Source organism: Mesoplodon bidens, assembly GCF_964165515.1.
Source record: "Mesoplodon bidens genome assembly, chromosome: 6".
Taxonomy (NCBI): Eukaryota; Metazoa; Chordata; class Mammalia; order Artiodactyla; family Ziphiidae; genus Mesoplodon; species Mesoplodon bidens.
Genome location: NC_138162.1, coordinates 81209117 through 81231551, shown reverse-complemented (window position 1 = coordinate 81231551; position 22435 = coordinate 81209117). Strand labels below are relative to the sequence as shown.

At 36.2% G+C, this 22435-nt stretch overlaps 1 protein-coding gene across 1 annotated transcript in view; it reads left to right on the top strand.

The window, feature by feature from the left end:
• Positions 1-16450, top strand: part of ABHD17B (abhydrolase domain containing 17B, depalmitoylase) — a 36992-nt gene extending 20542 nt beyond the window's left edge. The window contains exons 2-4 of the mRNA XM_081236823.1: positions 7135-7604; positions 11784-11963; positions 14910-16450. Of these exons, the coding sequence (XP_081092949.1) occupies positions 7138-7604; positions 11784-11963; positions 14910-15129 (867 nt within the window). The 5' untranslated portion in view covers positions 7135-7137 and the 3' untranslated portion in view covers positions 15130-16450. The remainder of the gene's footprint in view (positions 1-7134; positions 7605-11783; positions 11964-14909) is intronic.
• Positions 16451-22435: the final 5985 nt, after the last annotated feature.

The window sequence follows — 22435 nt, the reverse complement described above, 5'->3', positions numbered from 1 at the left end:
ACTTTTTATTTTTTAACCTCTTGTGTTTTGACTTTTTTAAAACCATGTCTTGTAATACTTTTATAATTACAATGTTACTTTTTAGTATTTTAGTAATTTTAATTATGCAGCCTGTTTAATAATTATTTGAATATAGTAGTAGTGTTATCACCATTTACATTTCTGTCTTTTGACTCTGGGTCCAGGATATTTTACAGCAATTCAATTGCCTGAGAACAGAAACTTTGCCGTTGCTAAGTAGTTTCTTGCTTTATTGGAACAACTTATTTTATTTACTACTTGGTAAGGAATGGCTGATTGGGTACTTGTTCATTGTTGATGGTAAATGGTTTTATAATCTCTTTTATAACTCTTAGGAATTCGAATTGGGATACCAGTAATATAAACCCTCTTTTTAAAGAAGATTGTGTTCATAATTTATAATCATCAATAGTCCTTAAATTTTCTATAACTTATGACTACTTTAATTATATTGTGCTATAGATGGGTATTTTAAGGTGTGTAGTGTGTTTTCACCTGGAAAGTGTCCCAGAAACAGATTTTACTTATTATAAATGTGGAGAAAATAATGTATATTTGTGGAATATCTTCACCAACGTACGTTGACAGCTTTTCTGTGAACTTTGACGATAAGCATGTTTTGGAAAGTTTTTCAATAGAAGTGCCCAAAACTGATGATTATGGGTCGGGAAATGTGTGCCTGTTTTAGCTTATGCTTAGCAATGTGTATAGATGTGACTTTGAAATTGCACTGTCCAGTCACCAAGAGTTTTATGGGAATCTGTGACATTAGCATATGCAAAAGTCGACAACCTATCCTACTTAATCAGGAAAACTTGATTCACTTTGTTCAGGCATTGCTTAAGTAGATCATCAGGATTTTAAGTGTTTAGAATACTGTATGGGCTGTGTTCAGAAATTAGTTAACTAATAATCACATATGTTCTTATATTTTCTTACGGTTTACTTGCAACTCCAGCATACAAGGAACCTTTCAAGAATATTGAATTCCTTTGACACCTTAAAACCATGCATTAAAATGTATGGATAGGGCTTCCCTGGTGGCGCAGTGGTTGTGAGTCCGCCTGTCGATGCAGGGGACACGGGTTCGTGCCCCGGTCCGGGAAGATCCCACATGCCGCGGAGCGGCTGGGCCCGTGAGCCATGGCCGCTGAGCCTGCGCGTCTGGAGCCTGTGCTCCGCAACGGGAGAGGCCACAACAGTGAGAGGCCCACGTACCACAAAAAAAAAAAAAAAAATTTAAGCAGTTTATCATCTACTGACTACACTCTAAATTGGGTAAGACTTTAAATCAGCTCAGATGCTATTTAGAGTGAAATTGTCAAAATACCACACAAAATGAAGAAAAGTTATAAGTATTGATACTTTTAAAATGTTTTCTCTAAAACCTTTTTTAAGACTATTGAGTACTAGTACTGTTCATTATGACAAAATCTTGAACCCTAAAAGAGTCAGTTGTCCTTTGTAGATGGTAGTAATATGAGTCAATCTGCATTACCAAGAAACTATTACAAAAGAGATGAAAGGGAGTTTTTTTTTTTCAGTAAATGTTATTACATCAGGAATTGACAGAAGTCGTTTCAGTAATTTCTTCTGTCAGAAGAGAGGAAGGAGGGGCTTCCCTGGTGGTGCAGTGGTTGAGAATCCACCTGCCAATACAGGGGACGCAGGTACGATCCCTGGTCCGGGCAGATCCCGCATGCTGCAGAGCAACTAAACCCGTGTGCCACAACTACTGAGCCTGCACTCTAGAGCCCGTGAGCCACAGCTACTGAGCCTGCGTGCCGCAACTACTGAAGCCCATGCGCCTAGGGCCTGTGCTCCACAACAAGAGAAGCCATCGCAATGAGAAGCCTGTGCACCGCAACAAAGAGTAGCCCCCCGCTCACCTCAACTAGAGAAAGCCCACGCGCAGCAACGAAGACCGAACTCAGCCAAAAATAAATTTATTTTTTTTAAAAAAAGAGAGGAAGGAGATTATAGTATGTCATTTTATTTAAGGACATTCTTTAACAGTAGTCTTCCTGTTTTGCTGAGAAAGGACTCAGGTGTTCATCTTTTTTCCTTTGTCATTGAGCAGGAAAAAGTTACCAGGAGAAGCAAGTTCTTAAATTATTATTTCATGCAATTTTAGGAACTTCCTCCTTCTATATAAGTGAAGTAACTCTGAGTCCCCTGCCAAAAGGAAAACCTTAATTTTCACAATGGGCCATCTGTTTAACATTGAGCTGACCTTTCATTTTGTGAATTGATTTTCAAAGGGGCAAGATTTCCTTCTCCCTGGAAGACTGTTCTGTTCTGTGCTTTATAACACACCGAATGATTTCAGTAACTAGCAATGCTTTTCCTGCCCGAACCCTCCTTCATTCAGGTTCATACATTTTTATTTGATTGCTTCTATTCTGCCCCCATACAAGAAACCTAAGTAATTGTCACAAAATATGTTGGATTTCTTTCTTAACATGTGATTTGTAAACTTTTTTCCTTCTTTTGTGGGGGCTTCTGAGGTGCAGAGGGTTGAGTTAATCTTAATAATTTACTAACTCATTCATCTAAAAAATAATTAGAAACCTCATTATGTGTCAAATACTCTGCATGGCACTAGAGGTCCAGAATGACCTCTTTTTCTGTTGCATTTTGTTCTCTATTTTGTTGATATCTACCATTAATTTCTTATTTCTTTGTGTTTACACTCCTTGAGTTTTAACATCTTGATAAATACTCAAGGCTAGACATTTGTAATGAAAACTATAACTACTCTTCAGGTGTATCAAAGTATCATTTTTATGGTGGTTATGTCTGACTTATTAAGAGTCATAATGGAAATTCCCTGGCAAACCAGTGATTAGGACTCCCACTGCAGGGGGCATGGGTGCATTCCCTGGTCAGGGAACTAAGATCTCCTGTGCCGCTTGGTGCAGCCAAAATAAATAAGAGTCATATTCATGCTTTTCTTCCGTGTCTTAAGCTTATCAGTATTAATATTCCGAACAATTCAAGTGACCAGTGCCCCGGCACATTTTTACTTCTTAAATACTCCCTAACTCTTATTCCAATCCCCTCCACATTGGTATTCTCCAAAGGTTTGATTCTGGGTTATTATGGATATACTTGGCTGCTTTTTTTTTTTCCTCCATTCCTTACTTACCAAAAAAGACATTATATTAACTATTCTTTATTTGTCATATCTCAGATATCTCAGACTTCTCTTGCATTTCTTTTCCTCCTTGCTGGAGTTTTTCATAGAGGGTCTTGACTTAGAACCTTCTGAGTTTTTGTGTGCCTGCAGATATCCTTATTTTATCGTCATATTAAATTGGTATTTTATCTATGTGAAATTCTAGCTTCAAAGCTTTTTCCTTACTTTAAACTTATCCCTTCAGTGTCTTCTGGTTTCTAGTGTTGCTATTCAAAAGTTAGATGTTCATCTGATTCTTGTTCCTTTGTAAGTAATCTGTTCTTCCCTTTTGGAAACGTTAAGATTTTTGTTTCTGGCAGTTTTAATATTTACTGTAATTTGTCTAGCTGTGAAAGTTTTCTTAAATACCTATTTGGCATACTGAGCTATTTCAATCTGAATTTTCTCTCTTTAATTCTGAAAAATTATTAGATTGTCTTTATTTTCTCCTCTCTTTCTTTGGAGGGGACTCTTATAGTATTGATATTGGTATTTCTACTGAAATCCTCCTTAAATTTTCTTTTATATTTTCCATCTCTTCATCCCCCTGAAAAATTCCATACCTGGGAATTCTTCAACCTGATTTTCCAGCTCACTAATGTGTTCTTCAACGGTTATCAATATTTGTACCCAACCCATCAGTTCAATTCTTTATTTCAGATACTGATTTTTTATACCAGGAATTCCAGTTGAATTTTTCTTTCTGACAGTATTTTCTGCTTCATCTTTAAGTTTTCTTTCTCTCTCACTTCCTCCTTCTCTCTCTCTCTCTCTCTCTCTCTAAATAGGTTTATTATAACTTATTTTAAATCCTTGTTTTGTCTGGTCCAAAAATTCAGCTACAAATTATTCAATTTGTTGTATGACTTTTGTGTACTCTCATAACTCTGTTGTTTTCCATCTGTGATTACTCACTGCCTTGTCGCCTCAAGATTTTGTTGTCAAGAAATAACTAGTAGGGCTTCCCTGGTGGCACAGTGGTTGAGAGTCCGCCCTCCGATGCAGGAGACATGGGTCGTGCCCCGGTCCGGGAGGATCCCACATGCCGCAGAGCGGCTGGGCCCGTGAGCCATGGCCGCTGAGCCTGCGCGTCCGGAGCCTGTGCTCCGCAACAGGAGAGGCCACAACAGTGAGAGGCCCGCGTAACGCAAAAAAAAAACAAAAAAGAAATAACTAATAAATAATATGTTTATATTCAGATGAATATATGAAACAAATTGGATTTATATATAAAACAAATATATATGAAACAAATTGGATTTAAATTATCTAAATTTAATAAGATATTTCAGTGATTTATCAAGAATAAGATATTCTCCCTCAGTAATTTGCCCAGCTCTGCTCTGATCATACTAAAACTTAGGTTTATTTGTTTTATTTATATTTTCTATTGTGAAAAATTTCACATTTATAGAAAAGGAGAGAATAACTTTTTTAAGCAAGTGTATGTTGCTGCCCTATATCAGACCTATCATTAGGAAAGCGATCATTTCCAAGTTTATGTTATTAAGTGGATACCAGTTGTCTGGGTTTGAGGCAGTGGAGGTGGGAATAATTTCTTCTGCCACCATTAAGAAGGTCAGATTGTCTTTCATTTGACTTGACCCTGGCATTGCAGCTTTTTCTCGTCTAATTTTTTCCTTTGGTGTTCATCTTCAGAATCGTCTCTGCAGCATTATATATGTTCGGTCAGCCAGTTTATTTCAAAATTACTTTATTATAGTACATAAAAGTCTTCACGTTCAAGTGGTAAATTACAGGAACATAGTATAGCTATATACAGTTTACTTAATCAAGCTTTTAATATGCTCTTGAGGGTCAGCAGTTGATGGCGTGTAAGGTAATTGGGGGTAAGAAATGACCATAGGCAGATTATTAAACGGATAGCACTGATATATTGTACCTTCTACCTCATCTTCTTTTTCCAGGTTATCTCCTTCTTTGTTTTTAGGGTTTTTTTGTTTGTTTGTTTTTGTTTGGGGGATCATCTCCTTCTTTGGAACTGACCCTTTGAACTCCCTTCTCCGCCATCTTCACCAGATCCTTTATCCTCCTGACCAGGATAATAGATTTGTAGCCAAATTCTGTAGTAGACTTTGCTAATTTATCACACATTCTTTGCCTGCTAAGCCCTGGGCATGCTCTCAGAATCCTCCTCAGTACAATATGTCATGGAGCCAATTAGAGTTAGCATAAGGATGACACCTAGTTGTCATTTTTGTTCTATCTGACTCTTGTTTCAACCAGAGTAAGACATTAACTTATTCAGGCTATATTCATTTTGAAGGCTGAAAGGGAATAAAAATAGAATAACAAGTAAAGGTGCTTCCCATTAGCCAAGAGACATTTTTCTGCCCTTCCCTTACTCATCTTTTAAAGCCTTTCATGTCACTCCTACTCTTCTTCTCTCTCTGTGCTGTTTCTGCTTCTTCTTTCTCCTAATTAGTTTACACTGGGAAATTAACATGTTTGTATTAAGCAATATAAACTAGATTTTGAATCAGTAATTAATGAAAAAGGCATTCAGTTCTTTCCATATGTGCTCAACACTTTAGTCACTCTTCTGAGGTGATAGTTTCTCATTTTTTGGTATGATGAAGTACTTTTTTTTCCCTATCCTTTTATTTAGATTTTTTTGGGAGAAAATTAGGTGCTACCAAACCTCTGGAAGGTGTTTGTTTTGAATGCCTTCTTCCTGGAACTAAGCAATGGTCTACTGCTAAAAAGAGATAGGAATTTGAGAAAGGATAATTAGAAGGAAATGCTGGTAGGGCAAACAAGTAGTACTTTATTTGGTTTCTGAGTTAATATGAGCTGTGGATTCTTTTAAAATACTGATGAAAAAGGCATAGGAGAAAGTGGACCATTTCTGAATGTGTCAGCTCTACAGCCATTACTATGTTAAATGCCTTAACGATATCATTATATTTGTTCTTCACAACCACTCTGTTCATTGTAGGCATTGGCCTCATTTACTTATGAAGACAGTGAGGGTCAAAAAAGTAAATAATTTGCCCAAGGGCACACGGCTAGTAAGTGCTACCACAACTCTCTCTGACTTCAAACCTTATGCTCATTTCCATCTGACCATTTAGGAAATTTTCCTTGAGCAGATCTTTTTTCCATAATAATGCCTTCTTCATTTGGGCAATAATATCATACATACATATATTCATATATACATTTTAATGTTTTACAGGTTATTTAGGCCATTGGCACTATGGCTAACATAATAGGCTTCTGAGACAAATATGGCTAAAATAATAAGCTTCTGAGACAAATAGTGTTTTGAGCCCTTGAAGCAGTGTAGCGCAGTGATGTGGGACAATGACTGAGCCTGGTGTCAATTCCTGGCTCCCTCACTTCCTCACCTTGTACAAGTTTCTTTTCTCAGACTACCATACAGGGGTTGCTTAGAGGATTAAACATGCTAATACGCATAGAACCCTTAGCACAATGCCTGACAAATAGTAAGTGCTATTATTATATATTTACTATATTATGTTAAATCCCTAGCTTCTCATGAGATTCTGAGAATTTTCACTGAGTTACACAGAAATTACAAGCTAACTAAAGATATTTCATACCTACTATGTTGTTATTTGTGGAGAAATAACAAATTTATACCTCTACTCTCTGGTAAGAGTATCATTTTTCATATTTTGGTTAAGTATTATAAAATATCAACTACTATTTGCAACATGTCACATAGTATTTGAGTCTGTTTCCTGGTCAGGAATATTTGCCTCACCTCATGATTTAAAGTGTTTCTAGAAAGATGCCAAAAATCTATTTGGGAAAGCATACTTCATATAATAGTAGTAGACACTGTCCAGTAGTAGAATTTACTGGTGTCTTTGTTTTAACTTTTATTGTATGCAAATACCGAATGGACATTCAGTGATTAAAACATTGACTATTCTTTTCTTTTTCAGAAGATGAATAATCTTTCATTTAGTGAGCTATGTTGCCTCTTCTGCTGTCCACCTTGTCCAGGGAAAATTGCTTCAAAATTAGCATTTTTGCCACCTGATCCAACTTACACGCTGATGTGTGATGAAAGTGGAAGCCGCTGGACGTTACACCTATCAGAACGAGCAGACTGGCAATATTCTTCTAGAGAAAAAGATGCTATTGAGTGTTTCATGACTAGAACCAGTAAAGGCAACAGAATTGCCTGCATGTTTGTGCGTTGCTCACCCAATGCCAAATACACTTTACTCTTTTCACACGGAAATGCTGTTGATCTTGGTCAGATGAGCAGTTTTTACATAGGACTGGGATCACGGATTAATTGTAATATATTCTCATATGATTATTCTGGATATGGTGCAAGTTCTGGGAAACCAACAGAGAAGAACCTCTATGCAGACATAGAAGCTGCTTGGCTTGCTCTTAGGACAAGGTAAATGGTGATTGGGAATTGTTTTCCACATTTGTGATGGCTGATAAAATTGTCTTGTATAAGGATAGAATAAAATCTGTTTTTGTAACACATCTTGAAGTACTAAATAAAGATTATATTTACCAGTATAAACCTATGCAGAGTTCCACTTTCAGATTGTAATTTTAAATTTTGTATAATAGCATAAAAGAGTTTGACAGCTTGTGTGTGTGTGTGATTTCCCTAAAAATTTAAGCCAGTGAAAAATGTTTCGTTTTAGAAACTTATTGGATTGTGGTATAAAAATGTTTATTAAAAGTTGCAACATTTCAAGGGAATGAGAGAAAACAGTGATTTAGCTAATCATTCACTTGATCTGTCATTAAAAGAGTAAGAGGCTAGATTGTTAAAATCCTAAGGCAGGGTTTGCATCATTTTATATAATTAATAATTAAAAATTAATAAATAGAAATAACATTAATCTTTTCTAATCATGAAGATACTTATAAATTTTTCTTGAAAAAGATCGCAGTTTTGTATACTTCAGTGTATTTTCTCATCAGACAGTTAATGTACACTAAACAGAAAGATACCTTAGTACAAATTATTCTTCATTGTACATTAATAAGCTGCCTGACTTCCAGAGGTGTTTTTTTTTTTTTTTTTTGGCTGCGTTGGGTCTTCGTTGCTGTGCGCGGGCTTTCTCTAGTTGCAGTGAGCTGGGGCTACTCTTCGTTGCAGTGCGCGGGCTTCTCACTGCGGTGGCTTCTCTTGTTGTGGAGCATGGGCTCTAGGCACGCGGGCTTCAGTAGTTGTGGCACGTGGGCTCAGCAATTGTGGCTCTCCGGCTCTAGAGAGCAGGCTCGGTAGTTGTGGCGCATGGGCTTAGTTGCTCCGCAGCATGTGGGATCTTCCTGGACCAGGGCTCCAACCCGTGTCCCCTGCATTGGCAGGCGGATTCTTAACCACTGCACCACCAGGGAAATCCCTCCAGAGTATTTTAGACTGAAGGTAGAGTACATAAAGAAAATTTACCATTCCTAATTTAATGTTTAAATATTAATGGTTTCAGTTAGTTGGGAAGAACTTTCTCAATTTCATTAGTAGATATAACCTTTTTTAGAAAATATCTTTAGAAACATTTACCCCTCCAAGATGTATAGTAAAACTATGGTCTCATAGCAGCATTCTGTATAAAAGGGATTCTTAAGTCAATTGATATGAAAACATATTTCTGACAAGTAAGAAAAAAATAGATGGTAAGTAGTAATTATGGAGTTTAGGGGTGGGAGGGAGGCAGGCACAGAGTGGTAAAAATTTATAAACTTAAAAACTACCTTAAATGACCACAGTCAAAATATGCTTCGGTTATACTCATGTCAATCCCCTCAGGCCCGCAAACAAAACTGAGTTCCGCCTTTCAGATTCAGCCAGTTGAATATAGTATATATAATACCTGTCAGGAAAATATGATAATTTTTTAATAACAGATTTATTGCAATGTAATTCACATACATATAATTCAACTTCAGTGAATTAGTATAGCTTTTAAAGGTGCTAAAAGCAGATAGCCTTCATTATTAGTGCTTCCAAGTAACACAAAAGTATAAATTTATTCAAGGAAAACATGTTAGTATCCAGCTAAGTGTTCTTTCTATGTTTATGTAAAATAATCCCCTCTTGTAAGTGGTCAGCTTTATTATTTTTTTTAAATCTTATCAGATATCAATTTACAGGAAACTTTCTAAAGTGATTTCTAGTCTGGGTTAATTAATCTTTTTATACACTTGACCAGTATGAATAAAGAATAGGAGTAGAACAGATAGATTGCTACCTAGTCCCACATACTAGTTTAGCATAGAATTTCAGACTTAAAATTTCTCTTATGTTGAACTCTAAATATGGTTGGAAGAGTTAGTAAAGTTAGGAAGTCTTGGGAAATTTATTTAATTTTTCTGAGCCTCTGTTTCTTAGTCTGCTTAATGAAGAGGTTGAGTTAAATGATCTCCAAGATTCTTTCCAGTTCTTGAATTCTATCATCTAATAAAATGTGTGTAATTAGAATTCATGCCTTTCATTTCCTTTACTTGATTAAAGTAAAAAAGGGCTTAAGTAACCAGGAAGGGAAAAAATAATTAACTTAAATAATTATTATTTGAATAACCTCCCTTTAAGGATAATTGAATATTTATAGTAACCATGTTTCTGAACTTCTGATGGATCAACAGAAAATAAAGTATGAATATTCACTATGCAGCCTTTCCCCCACAGTATTTGAGCCTCATTATCTGTGTGCTGTAATAGAAAAGGCACTGGATCTGGAGTCAGGATGCCTGGGTTCTAATTACAGGTCTGTCATTAACTTACTCTGACTTTGAACATCTGCTCAGTAAGCAGCCAACCTAGATTAGATGGTCTCTGAAGTCCTTTCTAACGTGTACTATTCTGAAATTCTGTTACTGCTTTGAGTCCTCTGATAGTAAATTGGCAGCTGCTTCAGCTACTCTGGAGCCTTGCCATTGCTAGCTTTAGCCTAAAACCCATCGTTGCCACCAACAGTTCTGCTGTTCAGCTAAACAGCATCCATGCAGCCCCAAGCGTTATGCTGATGGATGCTGCAAATGTTCATTTTCCTAATTTCTTCATTCCTATGAAGCTAGGTCTGTTGCAAAGAAAAAAGCTTTTCTTGAAAAAAAAATTTTTTTTTTAAGATTCTGTGTAGGGTATTTATTTATTTATTTATTTATTTATTTATTTATTTAGGCTGTGTTGGGTCTTCATTGCTGCGCACGGGCCTTCTCTAGTTGTGGCGAGCGAGGGCTACTCTTAGTTGTGGTGCGTGGGCTTCTCATTGTGGTGGCTTCTCATTGCAGAGCGTGGGTTCTAGGCGCACGGGCTTCAGTAGTTGTGGCACTCGGGCTCAGTAGTTGTGGCACATGGGCCTAGTTGCTCCGTGGCATGTGGGATCTTCCCAGACCAAGGATCAAACCTGTGTCCCCTGTGTTGGCAGGCGTATTCTTAAACAGTGCATCACCAGGGAAGTGCAAAAAAAGCTTTTCTGAGTTTAGTTACATTTAGAGTCAGTCTGTAGTAGATGGAACCCAATCTTTGGGACATGGTCCAAATTCTTCTGTAGGACTGATTTGAAGAAACTATGGAGAGGTATGTCACCACCTGGATAGTCCAAATACTCCTGTGCCCCTGGGAAGAGCCGTAGGGAGCACGTAGAGTTTGTCTTGCTCTTTCCTGGTGAATGTTCAGATACTTGGAAAGCTTTATTACATTTTCAGAAGACTAAAAGCTGTTGTGCAAATGGCCCTTAGCATCCAGAAATGACTGCTGTCAGACTGCTGAAGTGGAAAGGCATATTTGATGTCACTCTAGCCCTTAATCCCACATTCATTAGCTCCTATAGTACCTCACTTACACTTGCAGTAGTTTATAGTTAGGACAGTTATACTGTAGACAAGTAACAATGCCTGGAACATAGTATATACCCAATATAACTGAGTTAGTGAGTTCATATATTTAAATCTGAATCATTTTTAAAGGAAGTATTCATAAATCACTGACCCATGTGGCTTTTGGAATTCTCATTCATCTATTGAACTTTCCAATCATTAGTCCATTTCTATGGGTAAATAAATGTAAATCTCAAGAAAAATAAGTAATTTGCTCTTGGCTAAAGCAATACATATATTTTATTCATCATTCCATACTGTAACTATATGTTGCATTTTCATCACTATGACCAACTTCAGAAAATAAAATGAACCACTTTTAATGCCTAGAGAAATAAAGAACCTTTGTTACATTGAATGGAAAATAAACACTAAATCTCCATTAAACATCAGTACATTAAAATATTAGTGACATAGTATGTTCCAAATATAGTCAATAATATGCTACATTGAATTGCATAAATGATTTAATAAATTCATTCCTTAAGATTAAAATTTTAAGAGACCTCAGCCATTATTTTTCCAAAACATAGACTTGAAACATGAAATAATATAGATTTTATTGTGACATTAAATATGTTAGTGACGACTAAGAAACTTAAATTTTAAATATAAATTTATTGACATTGTCTCATTCTGTCATTCTTTTTTATGATTAAGTCCTTCGTAGTGATTTGAACACTTCATACCAGTCTGATTCTCCAACTCTTTTTTTTTTTTTAACTTCTGAACTTTGTAGATATGGCATTCGCCCTGAAAATGTGATTATATATGGCCAAAGTATAGGGACAGTACCATCTGTGGATCTTGCTGCTCGGTATGAGAGTGCTGCTGTTATTCTTCATTCTCCTTTGACCTCAGGAATGCGAGTCGCTTTTCCTGATACCAAGAAGACCTACTGTTTTGATGCATTCCCAAAGTAAGTATTAATATTCAAATAGTTTAATTCGAAGAAACTTTTGAGGGAATTTTTTCCCATCACTTAAGGTATTCATGATACAGGTCACTCAGCCATGAGCTCCTATTTTACATATATTATAGAAATTGTGGGAAAATTAATTTGTGAAGAAGGTGGTGGCAGGACATCTGTCAGAAGGCTGAAGTGTTTGAGCAATAGTAACCCAAGTGAAAAGTGCTGAGAGCCTTATACCCCAGATGGTGGCACTAGTATTGGAGATAAGAGAGTGAATTTGAGAAAAAATTGATAGAACTAAATGTCAGACTGTATATAGGATGCTAAACAAAAGAATTTGAATATAATTCCCAGGTTTCTGACTTGAGCTGCTAATGGACGATAGTACCATCCAGTGAGGTGCATAATACTGGAGGAGAGGAACAAGTAGAGGGAAAATGAGATACATGTGCATAAAATATGAATGAACGGGGCTTCCCTGGTGGCGCAGTGGTTACGAATCCACCTGCCAATGCAGGGGACATGGGTTCGAGCCCTGGTCTGGGAAGATCCCACATGCCGTGCAGCAACTAAGCCTGTGTGCCACAACTACTGACCCTGTGCTCTAGAGCTTGCGAGCCACAACTGCTGAGCCCACGTGCCACAGCTACTGAAGCCCGTGTGCCTAGAGCCTGTGCTCCACAACAAGAAAAGCCACCGCAGTGAGAAGCCTGCACACCGCAACAGAGAGTAGTCCCCGCTCGTGGCAACCAGAGAAAAGCCCGCGCTCAACAACGAAGACCCAACACAGCCAAAAATAAAATAAATTAAAAAAAATTTTTTAATCTTCTGTAAAAAATGAATGAACGATGTCTACTTAGTGATATCTGATTTACAAAAAAGTGAATTGCGAAAATGTTGAGTCTTAAATGAGCCAGAATAATTATTGCCCCCACAAAGTCTGCAAACATAAGTGTTAGACAAATTTAAAAGAAGGGCTACTTTTCTTCATGCTTCTCAACACAGGATGGTAGTTCCCACTAGCTCTTCTTCATTGTTACAAAAAAAATTTGACAGCCTATTTTTCTCAAAGAAAGAAAGGAAGGCAAGAAGTGACAGGCTGGCAAATTTCAGTCTTATTTCCTTTCCCAAATTGGCAGCAATACAAAGATTCTTTGTGAATGATAGATAGGCCAAAGGCCAAGTCACCACTTGATTCTTTATAAGAACAGCAAGGGTCATTTCAAAAGCAAATTTTTTCCTCATTAGTCAGTAAGGGGTTACTTTGGTAGGGAAGCATATGGGAGCATATGATATTATCACCAGAGCAGGCTGTGGGAGGTTTTTGGTTTTTACATTTATTAGGGGTTTGTTTTTGTTTTAGAAAGTGGTAGATTGGAAGGTATGTGCATTATACTTTGTAGCTGAATGGTAGGAATGATAGGGAGACATTTGGGGTAAACTATTGCCAAGTTACATCTCTGTTTAGCTCCCTCTTTCATTTCAGCTGCACCAGCAGAGAGTGCAGCACTAACAGTAGACTGTTTGAAAAAGATCATACGTTTCCTTTTTTATTTAATTACTCTACTATTGAAGAGTTGACAGCAAATAATATACCCAAACATTTTTTCCTTACCAAATGCTGCCTTGAATTATTTCGTTGATGATTTTCTTCTTTTTCAAGATTCTGTCCTCATTTTATAGTTATGCCTTGCGCCTCTTTCTCTCAGAAAATTTTTAAAGAATTGTTCTTTGTAAGGTTTCTTCTTTGTATTGTTTGCCTCTTCCAAATTGCCCTTTTTTACTGTTTATTTTGATCCTTGTCTTATATGTAAAGTGACATCTCCTCTTATGTCCGATAATTCTTACTTGTGTGCTCATATGGAAGAGTAAGGAACTAAAGAGCTGACCTGAAGTATGGGGAATTAAGACTTGTTGACTGTGAGTTTCACTATCCAGTGATCTGGCCAAGCCAATTAGTTGGGGATCCCACCCCGATGTCAGTATTTATCTTTCCTCTTAAGGCAGATATATAGTCTCCAAAGAAGACTCTTACTACAACTACCTCTTAAAGGGTGGAGGCTTGGCTGCCAGCATTCTGGGAGCCCAGTAGGGAAAATGGGTTCATAGCAGCCAACATGTATATGTTTACTTGCTATTTGCTACCTCTGCCTTAAACTGTGTCCGGCAACCCCCTAGTCCACAAACCCTCCAGTTTTAGGTAGAGGGCAGTTACCCAGCTGCAAAAGGAAGGGGAAAGAAAAGAACTGGGGGGGCGGGGGGGCGGGTGCAGGACACTATTTCTTAAACAGACTGAACAAATTCTGTAGATTTGAATCACCCGCCTTTATCTGCATGTCAGTTCCTAGCCTTCTGGGGGTATTCCATGATATAAATTGGATTGGTTCTTCACTTTACCCTTCTGTCCTCTTAAAAATTGTGTTTTCTCCTATACTTTTAATCTGTTATCTCACATATTCATCTGCTTTCCAGCTCCAAAATGTTATGTTTTATTATATTCTTCCTATTTTTGTAGTAAATACCCAAAACAAAAAAAGTATTTTGCTATCATTTTAGTAGGATATTGGGAGGGAGAAAAAAACGTGAATGCAGAGAGGTATGAAGTTAGCACATAGCTGAAATGGTCCTTGGTTTCTTCCTCTCCTTGCAACCTAAGTTTCTGTGCTAAAATGTCAACGTTGTAGAAGGACGAAGTAGGATGACTATAATTATTGAGTGATTCTCTCAAAACAGAAGTGCATGAAGTTAACGTCCTCAGATAATCTTAAGATAGGGAGTAATGTAAAGATGACTTTTGAATCTTATTTGAAACCCAAGAGGTATCTATCCCTTCTGAATTGATTCAAAGATAGTTCTGATGTTTAAATTATCTAATATAACACAAGAAAATTTGTTTTGTTTCCTTTTCATACTTAATTTGTTGACTTCTTTCCTCCTTCTCTTTCCCTACAGCATTGACAAAATCTCTAAGATTACCTCTCCAGTATTAATAATTCATGGGACTGAAGATGAAGTCATTGACTTTTCACATGGCCTCGCATTGTTTGAGCGTTGCCAAAGACCTGTGGAGCCTCTGTGGGTTGAAGGGGCAGGTCACAATGATGTGGAACTTTATGGACAGTATCTCGAAAGATTGAAACAGTTTGTGTCACAGGAACTGGTAAATTTGTAAAATATTCTGAAAATTTGCATACTGGGTTTTCTTTCTTGCTGAACTGCACTCTTTGGTAAATAACATAAAACCTGAAGGTTTTGTTTGCAAATCATGTCAGTTGCCTTCATAAATGTACAGGTAATGATTTGTTAACAGACTTAATGAAGGTTTTAATTACCAAACTAGAAACTGGAAATAACAGTACCATGCAGTCAGGCTATGTAATTTATATTTTTTCTGTGAATTTTTTTTTTAAACATCAAGATGAGTACTGTATGAAATTTTAATTCTATAAGATCAAATGCTATGAAAGTATTGCTTTTGCATATCAGAAACAAATTTATAAATATTTTTAAAACATCTCAATGTACTAAATCTTATCCTGGTATACAAATGTAATACTCTTTCAATAAAAAGCTGTATATCTTAAACAATTAAAGTACTCAGAATAAACCGTATGAAAACATGCAAGTTCACTAAAAATGACCTAAACCCTGTTGTACAGGGATAGAGATTTAAAGGTTATTTTATTGTAAAATACATTGAATTTTCTGTATTCCCTGGTTATCATACATTTTCTCCTTTAAAAAAAAATGATGTAAGTCTTAATTTTTATGCCATTTGTTAATTTACCCACTAGTTACCTTGTAAATGATAAGTCACAATAGCACTGAATTTTAACTAGTTTTGATTTATAAGTTTGGTACTGTGAGGCAACTACTTAAAATTTTCATTTTAGTAATTTAAAAGGCATTTAGAGCTTCAAGAATAATTTTGTACGCAATGTTGTTTTAAATTTTGACTAATCTCGTAGAAATGCAATACTGTCACTATTAGAAAACCTGAAAGTCCATTAGATGTTCTTTAAGACCACAAACAGACTGGCTATTTGATCCCTTTTCACTTTGACTATTTTTAAGAATAGGACCTGTTGTTTTGGATTACTATCTGAGAATTTCATGGATTTACTCCTGGATGCAGGAGATAAGAAAACGTCATAACTTTTATATTAACAAATGTAGTGAAAAAAATAAAGCGCTCACACAAAAACTAAGTTGCCTTTCCTTGAATGAATCCTGCTTGAATAAAACAATGAAAGAAAAATAAAAATAAAATTAATGGTATGTAGTCTAATTTGTAAATGAATGAATATTGAAATAATACACACTGTGGATATATTTTAAGGCCTTATGTAGTTTTAATTGTTCTGCTTGTTCTGTGGTTATGTCTAAGACTATAGTGTATGACTCTCTTCAAAGTATATCAAGTATTGTGAATGCTTTGGTTCAGATGTGTCAAATTAACAGTAAAACAAAAATATGCCACTCAGCTGTGCTTGTTTTCCTTCTTCCATGCTCCTCACTCCCTACTTACTACAAGGACTAAAAAAAAAATACCATTCATCTTTATAGTACATAGATCTATAGTTTCCTAAATTTTATTATTCCTTCTTTCTTTTAGAGAGGTTTTTCCTTCTCAAGATTGTCTTAAAGCCTATACGTTTCCTTCTTTGTACAACATATACCCCAGAGTTTAACTGTTTTCTTTGATCACCTGGGAAAATCAAAATATTGATCACACTAATTCAGTATTCACCCATTCATTCAACAGATACTTATGGAATGTTTAAATCATTCAAAACCCTATGCCAGATAAAGATAGACATCAACCTTGTCCTCACAGCCTTCACAGTATAACTGAGGAGACAGACACCTTATTACACAAGTATTATTACTGTTTGTATAAGGCTGAAGGAGCTTTGTAGGGTATTATAATAGGTAAAAGGTACTCTTGAGGGAACATGGGAAGAAGGGCAAGGAGGAGTCCCACAAAGAAGTGGTATTTGAACTGAGTTTTGAAGGATGACTAAGAAAAGACTGGGCCTGGGTGGCCCAAAGGGAACAGTATGTGGAAGCCTAGAGGAAGGATGGTGCATTTGAAATTAAGAACACTGGTCAGAGGTCAAGGGGAAATGACGGCAGAGGGATGAGGGTGGCAGCTGATGAGCTAGTTAGGGGCACAATCACATATGGTATCATTATTATTCTAGAAATAGTAGAAAACCATTGAAAAAAATATGAAACTACACTTGTCAAGAGTTTATAGATGAAAAATATCTGGGGACTTCCCTGGTGGTGCAGGGGTTAAGAATCCGCCTGCAATGCAGGGGACACGGGTTCGATCCCTGGCCCAGGAAAATCCCACGTGCTGTGGAGCAACTAAGCCCATGAGCCACAACTACTGAAGCCTGTGCGCCTAGAGCCCGTTCTCCGCAACAGGAGAAGCCACCGCAATGAGAAGCCCACCCACCACAAGGAAGAGGAGCCTCCGCTTGCTGCAACTAGAGAAAATGCACGTAGCAATGAAGACTCAACACAGCCAAAAATAATCAATTTTTAAAAAAAAACTATGGAGCAAAAACATAATTTAAGAAAAAAAGAAAAATATCTACAGATTTTAACTTGCTGGAAATAATATTTGAGCCAATTGTTTACAACCTGAAGTAAGATGATGGTGATGAAAAATTGATCATGGGGAAATAAATCTCATACAAAGTGCTGGTCAAACCACATCTGCAATACTAATTTCAGGATGCAGTGAAAGGATATTCACAAATTAGAGCAAATCCTGGGGTGTTTTACCAAGTTGGGAAGAATCCCATAAACTGAAACCCAAAGAATAACTGAAGGATTATTATCACTAAGGAATGATAGCTGTCTTCACATATTTGACAGGTATGTACAATTTACCCTTTTTGTCTTCACATATTTGACAGGTATGTACAATTTACCCTTTTTGTCTTCACATATTTGACAGGTATATACAAGTTACCCTTTTTGTCTTCACATATTTGACAGGTATGTACAAGTTACCCTTTTTGACTCGGTGGAACTAGGTGAAAGTTGCAAAATAGCAGATTAGAGCTCAGTGTAAGAGAGTTTATGGCTCTTTGTCCATCAAGGAAAGGGATCACCTCTGAAGGATAAAAGTATGTTAACCACTGGAGCAGAAGCTGAATGATACTGACACAGTGCTACAGAAGAAATTTCAGATTTAAATGAGAAATTGAGCTACATGGACCGTCTTTAAAGTGCCTTTAAGATTTTATATTCCATTTAGAGTTCTACCTAATCAAAGGATTGCCTGCTCTGGCATCTAGGAGAAGGGCAGTATGATGTAGAATTGGCATTCAGATCTGGGCACTCTTCTCAACCGACAGTAATTAGATCTGTGACCTTGGCAAGTCACTTCTTTGGACCACAACTTCCTACTAGAAATGAAAAGATGGAACTGATTAATCCCTTACATTTTTAATGTAATGTGAAAATTTCTCAGCCCCACTCATATGTAATGACTCATATCAGTTTTTAACCTTCCTTGACTAGGGTAGCCCCAATAACAGATTTCAATATGTGACTTGTGCATACCATCATTGTGCAATTTGAATAGTAATGTTAATCCTGGGATAAGGGTCAGCAGTGTACATAACTCCTACAATATCTTACAAGTACAATAAGCAGAATAAGAACTTAAATAAATTGATTTATTATCTTCACACACACTTTCCCCAGACTTCTAACTTACTAAAAATCACCAGTTCTATATTCCAGCTAAGAATATATTCCACATTAGTTTTTTTCTTGGTGATTTCTATAAATATATAGGTTTTGCTCACTTTAAGAAAGCTTAATAAATGAAAATGAATTTTTAATAGTAAACTGAGATCAATTGTCATGTAAATAGGATGTTCTTGGTGCAAGCAGACATTCTATATGGCAAAAACTTAACTTCAAGAACAGCTATTATGGGAAGCCAGATAAACTCTTAAATCTTAAAAACTTTAGACATAATAAAGCCTAATCCCTTCATTTTACAAGTGAGGAAGCCCAAACAAGAGAAGTTACTTTGCCAAGGTCTACAATCTAATTGTCAAGAGTTGTACTATCTCTCATTATCTTCTCTTAACCAAATTTATCTGGACTAATACGCCAATGATCCTTTTGAGCTATAATACAGCATAAACTTATTTGCTCTCCAAAATTAATCATAAGTATTTTTTAAACGGCTCCTAGATTTCTCCATATCAGCTAGTTATTCATTGAATAGTGAATTGGTAGGTTGTATCTTTAACATTTCTCAAATTAATTATTTCTATATTTAAAGTATTTAACACTAATCCATTTTACAAGACTCAGTAACAGCTATTTGGTGTGTTAAAACCTAGTGAAAATGGTAACTATAGTCACATGAATAAACAATCAAATGTTTACTTCAGCAGCACATTTACTACAAATTATAGCATGCCAAGAATAAGCAGTTATGTTGAAAAAAGCATCAAAGCGGTTGTTACTAATTGGTGATGGATGGACTTTAAGTGTGTGGTTTCGGTTTAAAACAGGCAGTATGTTCAAATACCATGACAGCATGTTGCATTCTAACAATAATGTATATCCCAAATGTCCAGTAACCAAAAAAGGAATTATGCATATGATAGCTGGAATTGAGTTATAATTTGAAGAATGGAGAGGTCTCTACTGCATCTATAAATGGTTATGCCTCTGACTGAATTGGTTGAGTAATGCTAAGGAAGGAAGCAAATACCTCTATCCTGGAAATGTCCCTCTTGACAGAGTTTGGCCGGGGTGGGATGGGAGAACAGGAAGTAAAGCATAGAGTCTCTATAAATATCAGTAAGCTAAAGTCTGTTAAACTGGTTATCACATTAGAAGCCAGATGGACCTGAAATTATTTTTCTCCCTCTTTATTTCCTCCTGTAGGCCACATACTGAACTTGCATAATACAACTATAACAGTCCCAGAAAAAAATTTTAATAGTAGGCTTTAAGAAATGACATACTTATTATTAGAAAAATTGGGAGAAAAGCTGTTTTAAAATAATTTGTGATATTTTGTACGTGCTGATAAAAATGCAAATTTCAACTATTGTACTACTTGATTAATTCAGAGTTGAACTTTCTTTTTCCAAAATTACTGCTTAATGCAGTATATTAGTTGAGGTAATAAAGGTAGCAGGTAGGTTTGTGAATATAGGGGCATCTGAATCAAAAATGTTAAATGTACTGCTCTTTTTCAGATTACCTGCAGAGTATGGTGGATTCATAGACTATAAATCAAAAGTTTTAACTTCTAATAGCATTTTACATTATAAATATTAGATGGAAAAAAAGCATCTTATTCAGATGAAACTTGTATTTATATTTAAACACAACTTCAAATTGTGTAAGTTCAGTTTTAACGCTTTGGTAAAGTAAGGGGCTATATTACTTCACCAAAGTTTGACATTTTGCTATTTTTTCCTAGCTGGTTTGAACCTGAAAATCTTGAGCCTTCTAAGTCCACCAGTAGAAAATAGAATGGGCAGATGGGAGCGAGACATGAGAAAATAGCTTATATATCCCCGAATATATGTGATGCTATCAAAAATGATAATTAAACTTGCTGAAGTATCCAGTGTAATATCAACTGAAAAAATAAAAATAAAAATGGTTATACCTCCATAAAATAAAATGTAAATTCCTCTGGAATAAAACCAGAAGAGAATAAATACAAAGAAAAATTATTGTGTTGAGGGAATAGGATTATGGGTGAGTTTTTTCCTTTCCTTAGAAAGGTAACTTTTTATGTTGCTATGTTATCTTTTATGATTTAAAAAAAAAAGACAAAAACTGGTTTTTATTTTCACTGGGAGAAACTGGCTCGATTTAAGAAATCATAGGATCCCAGCATAGACCAACAAGAAGTAACTCTCAAATATGTTTTTAGCCTGGCTGTCAGAGCAGCAAATAAAAGTAGAAGAGGATTCCTTATATTTGGGTGATGGGTGATGTTGAGGGGTTGTTTTTTGTTTTTTTTTTTTTGCGTGGGCGGGGCGGGGGGGTGGTCAGGGAGTGCAACAAATTGTATAATATCTGAAACTTACTCTGAGTACCAAGTCTAACTAAAGTATTTTCTAAGTAATGGCTACATATTACTTCTGTTAACATAGAGCCACTTATATGCAGATTTTTTTCCATAAATACATTGGAAAATTTTTTGGAGATTTGTGACAATTTGAAAAAACTCACAGACAAACCACATGCTTAGAAATAATGAAAAAATTAATAAGGATGTATGTCATAAATGCGTAAAATATATGTAGATACTAGTCTTTTTTATAAATTTATTTTATTTATTTATTGCTGAATTGGGTCTTCATTGCTGCACGCGGGCTTTCTCTAGTTGCAGCGAGCGGGGACTACTCTTGCGGTGCGCAGGCTTCTTATTGCGGTGGCTTCTCTTGTTGCAGAACAAGGGCTGTAGGTGCGTGGGCTTCAGTAGTCGCAGCACGTGGGCTCAGTAGTTGTGGCTCATGGGCTCTAGAGTGCAGGCTCAGGGGTTTGTGGCACAGGGCTTAGTTCCTCCGCGGCATGTGGGATCTTCCCAGAACAGGGATTGAACCCATGCACCCAGCATTGGTGGATTCTTAACCACTGTGCCACCAGGGAAGTCCCAGATACTAGTCTTTTATCTTTTACTATCATAAAATACAAATGTATTTAAAAAGTTAAAATTTATCAAAACTTACACAAACACAGGTCATACGTGGTGCCATTCTCGTTGAGTGAAATGTAAATGTAAGTAAAGATACAGTAATCGCATAAAATTAACTGTAGTACACACTGTACTACTGTATTAATTTTGTAGCCACCTACCATTGCTATGGTAGTGAGCTCAAGTGTTTTGAGTATCTGCTTAAGATGCCATGTGAGCAGTTCATCTCTCCTCCAGTAAATTGCATAGAGCAGTAAAAAGTGATCTCTTGTGGTTCTCACATAGTTTTCATCATGTTTGGTGCCATACTGTAAACCTTGAATAACACTATGGGACATATATGAAGTGCCACTAGTGAAGCTGGAAGTGCTCCCAAGAAGCAGAGAAAAGTCATGACATTACAAGAAAAAGCTGAGTTCAAGATAAATGAATCCAGCTTAAGGACCATTGTAAAAGCAGAAAAGGAAATTAGTGAAACATGCTGCTGCTATACCAGCAGGTATGAAAACCTCCCACTTTTTGCAAAATAGCTTTTTATCTCGTGTTGAAAAATGCAGCTTTTCTGTGGATGCAGGATTATTATAAGAAAGGCATACCAAAAAGAAAAAAGAAAAAAAAGAAAGGCATACCTATAGACTCTAATATGATTTGAGGAAAAAGTAAAGTTATTGTATGACAAAGCAAAAGGAAGATGAAGAATCTAAAGCTGAAGAATTTAATGCTAGCAAAGGATAGTTTGATAATTTTTAGAAAGAAGTTTGGCTTTAAAAAT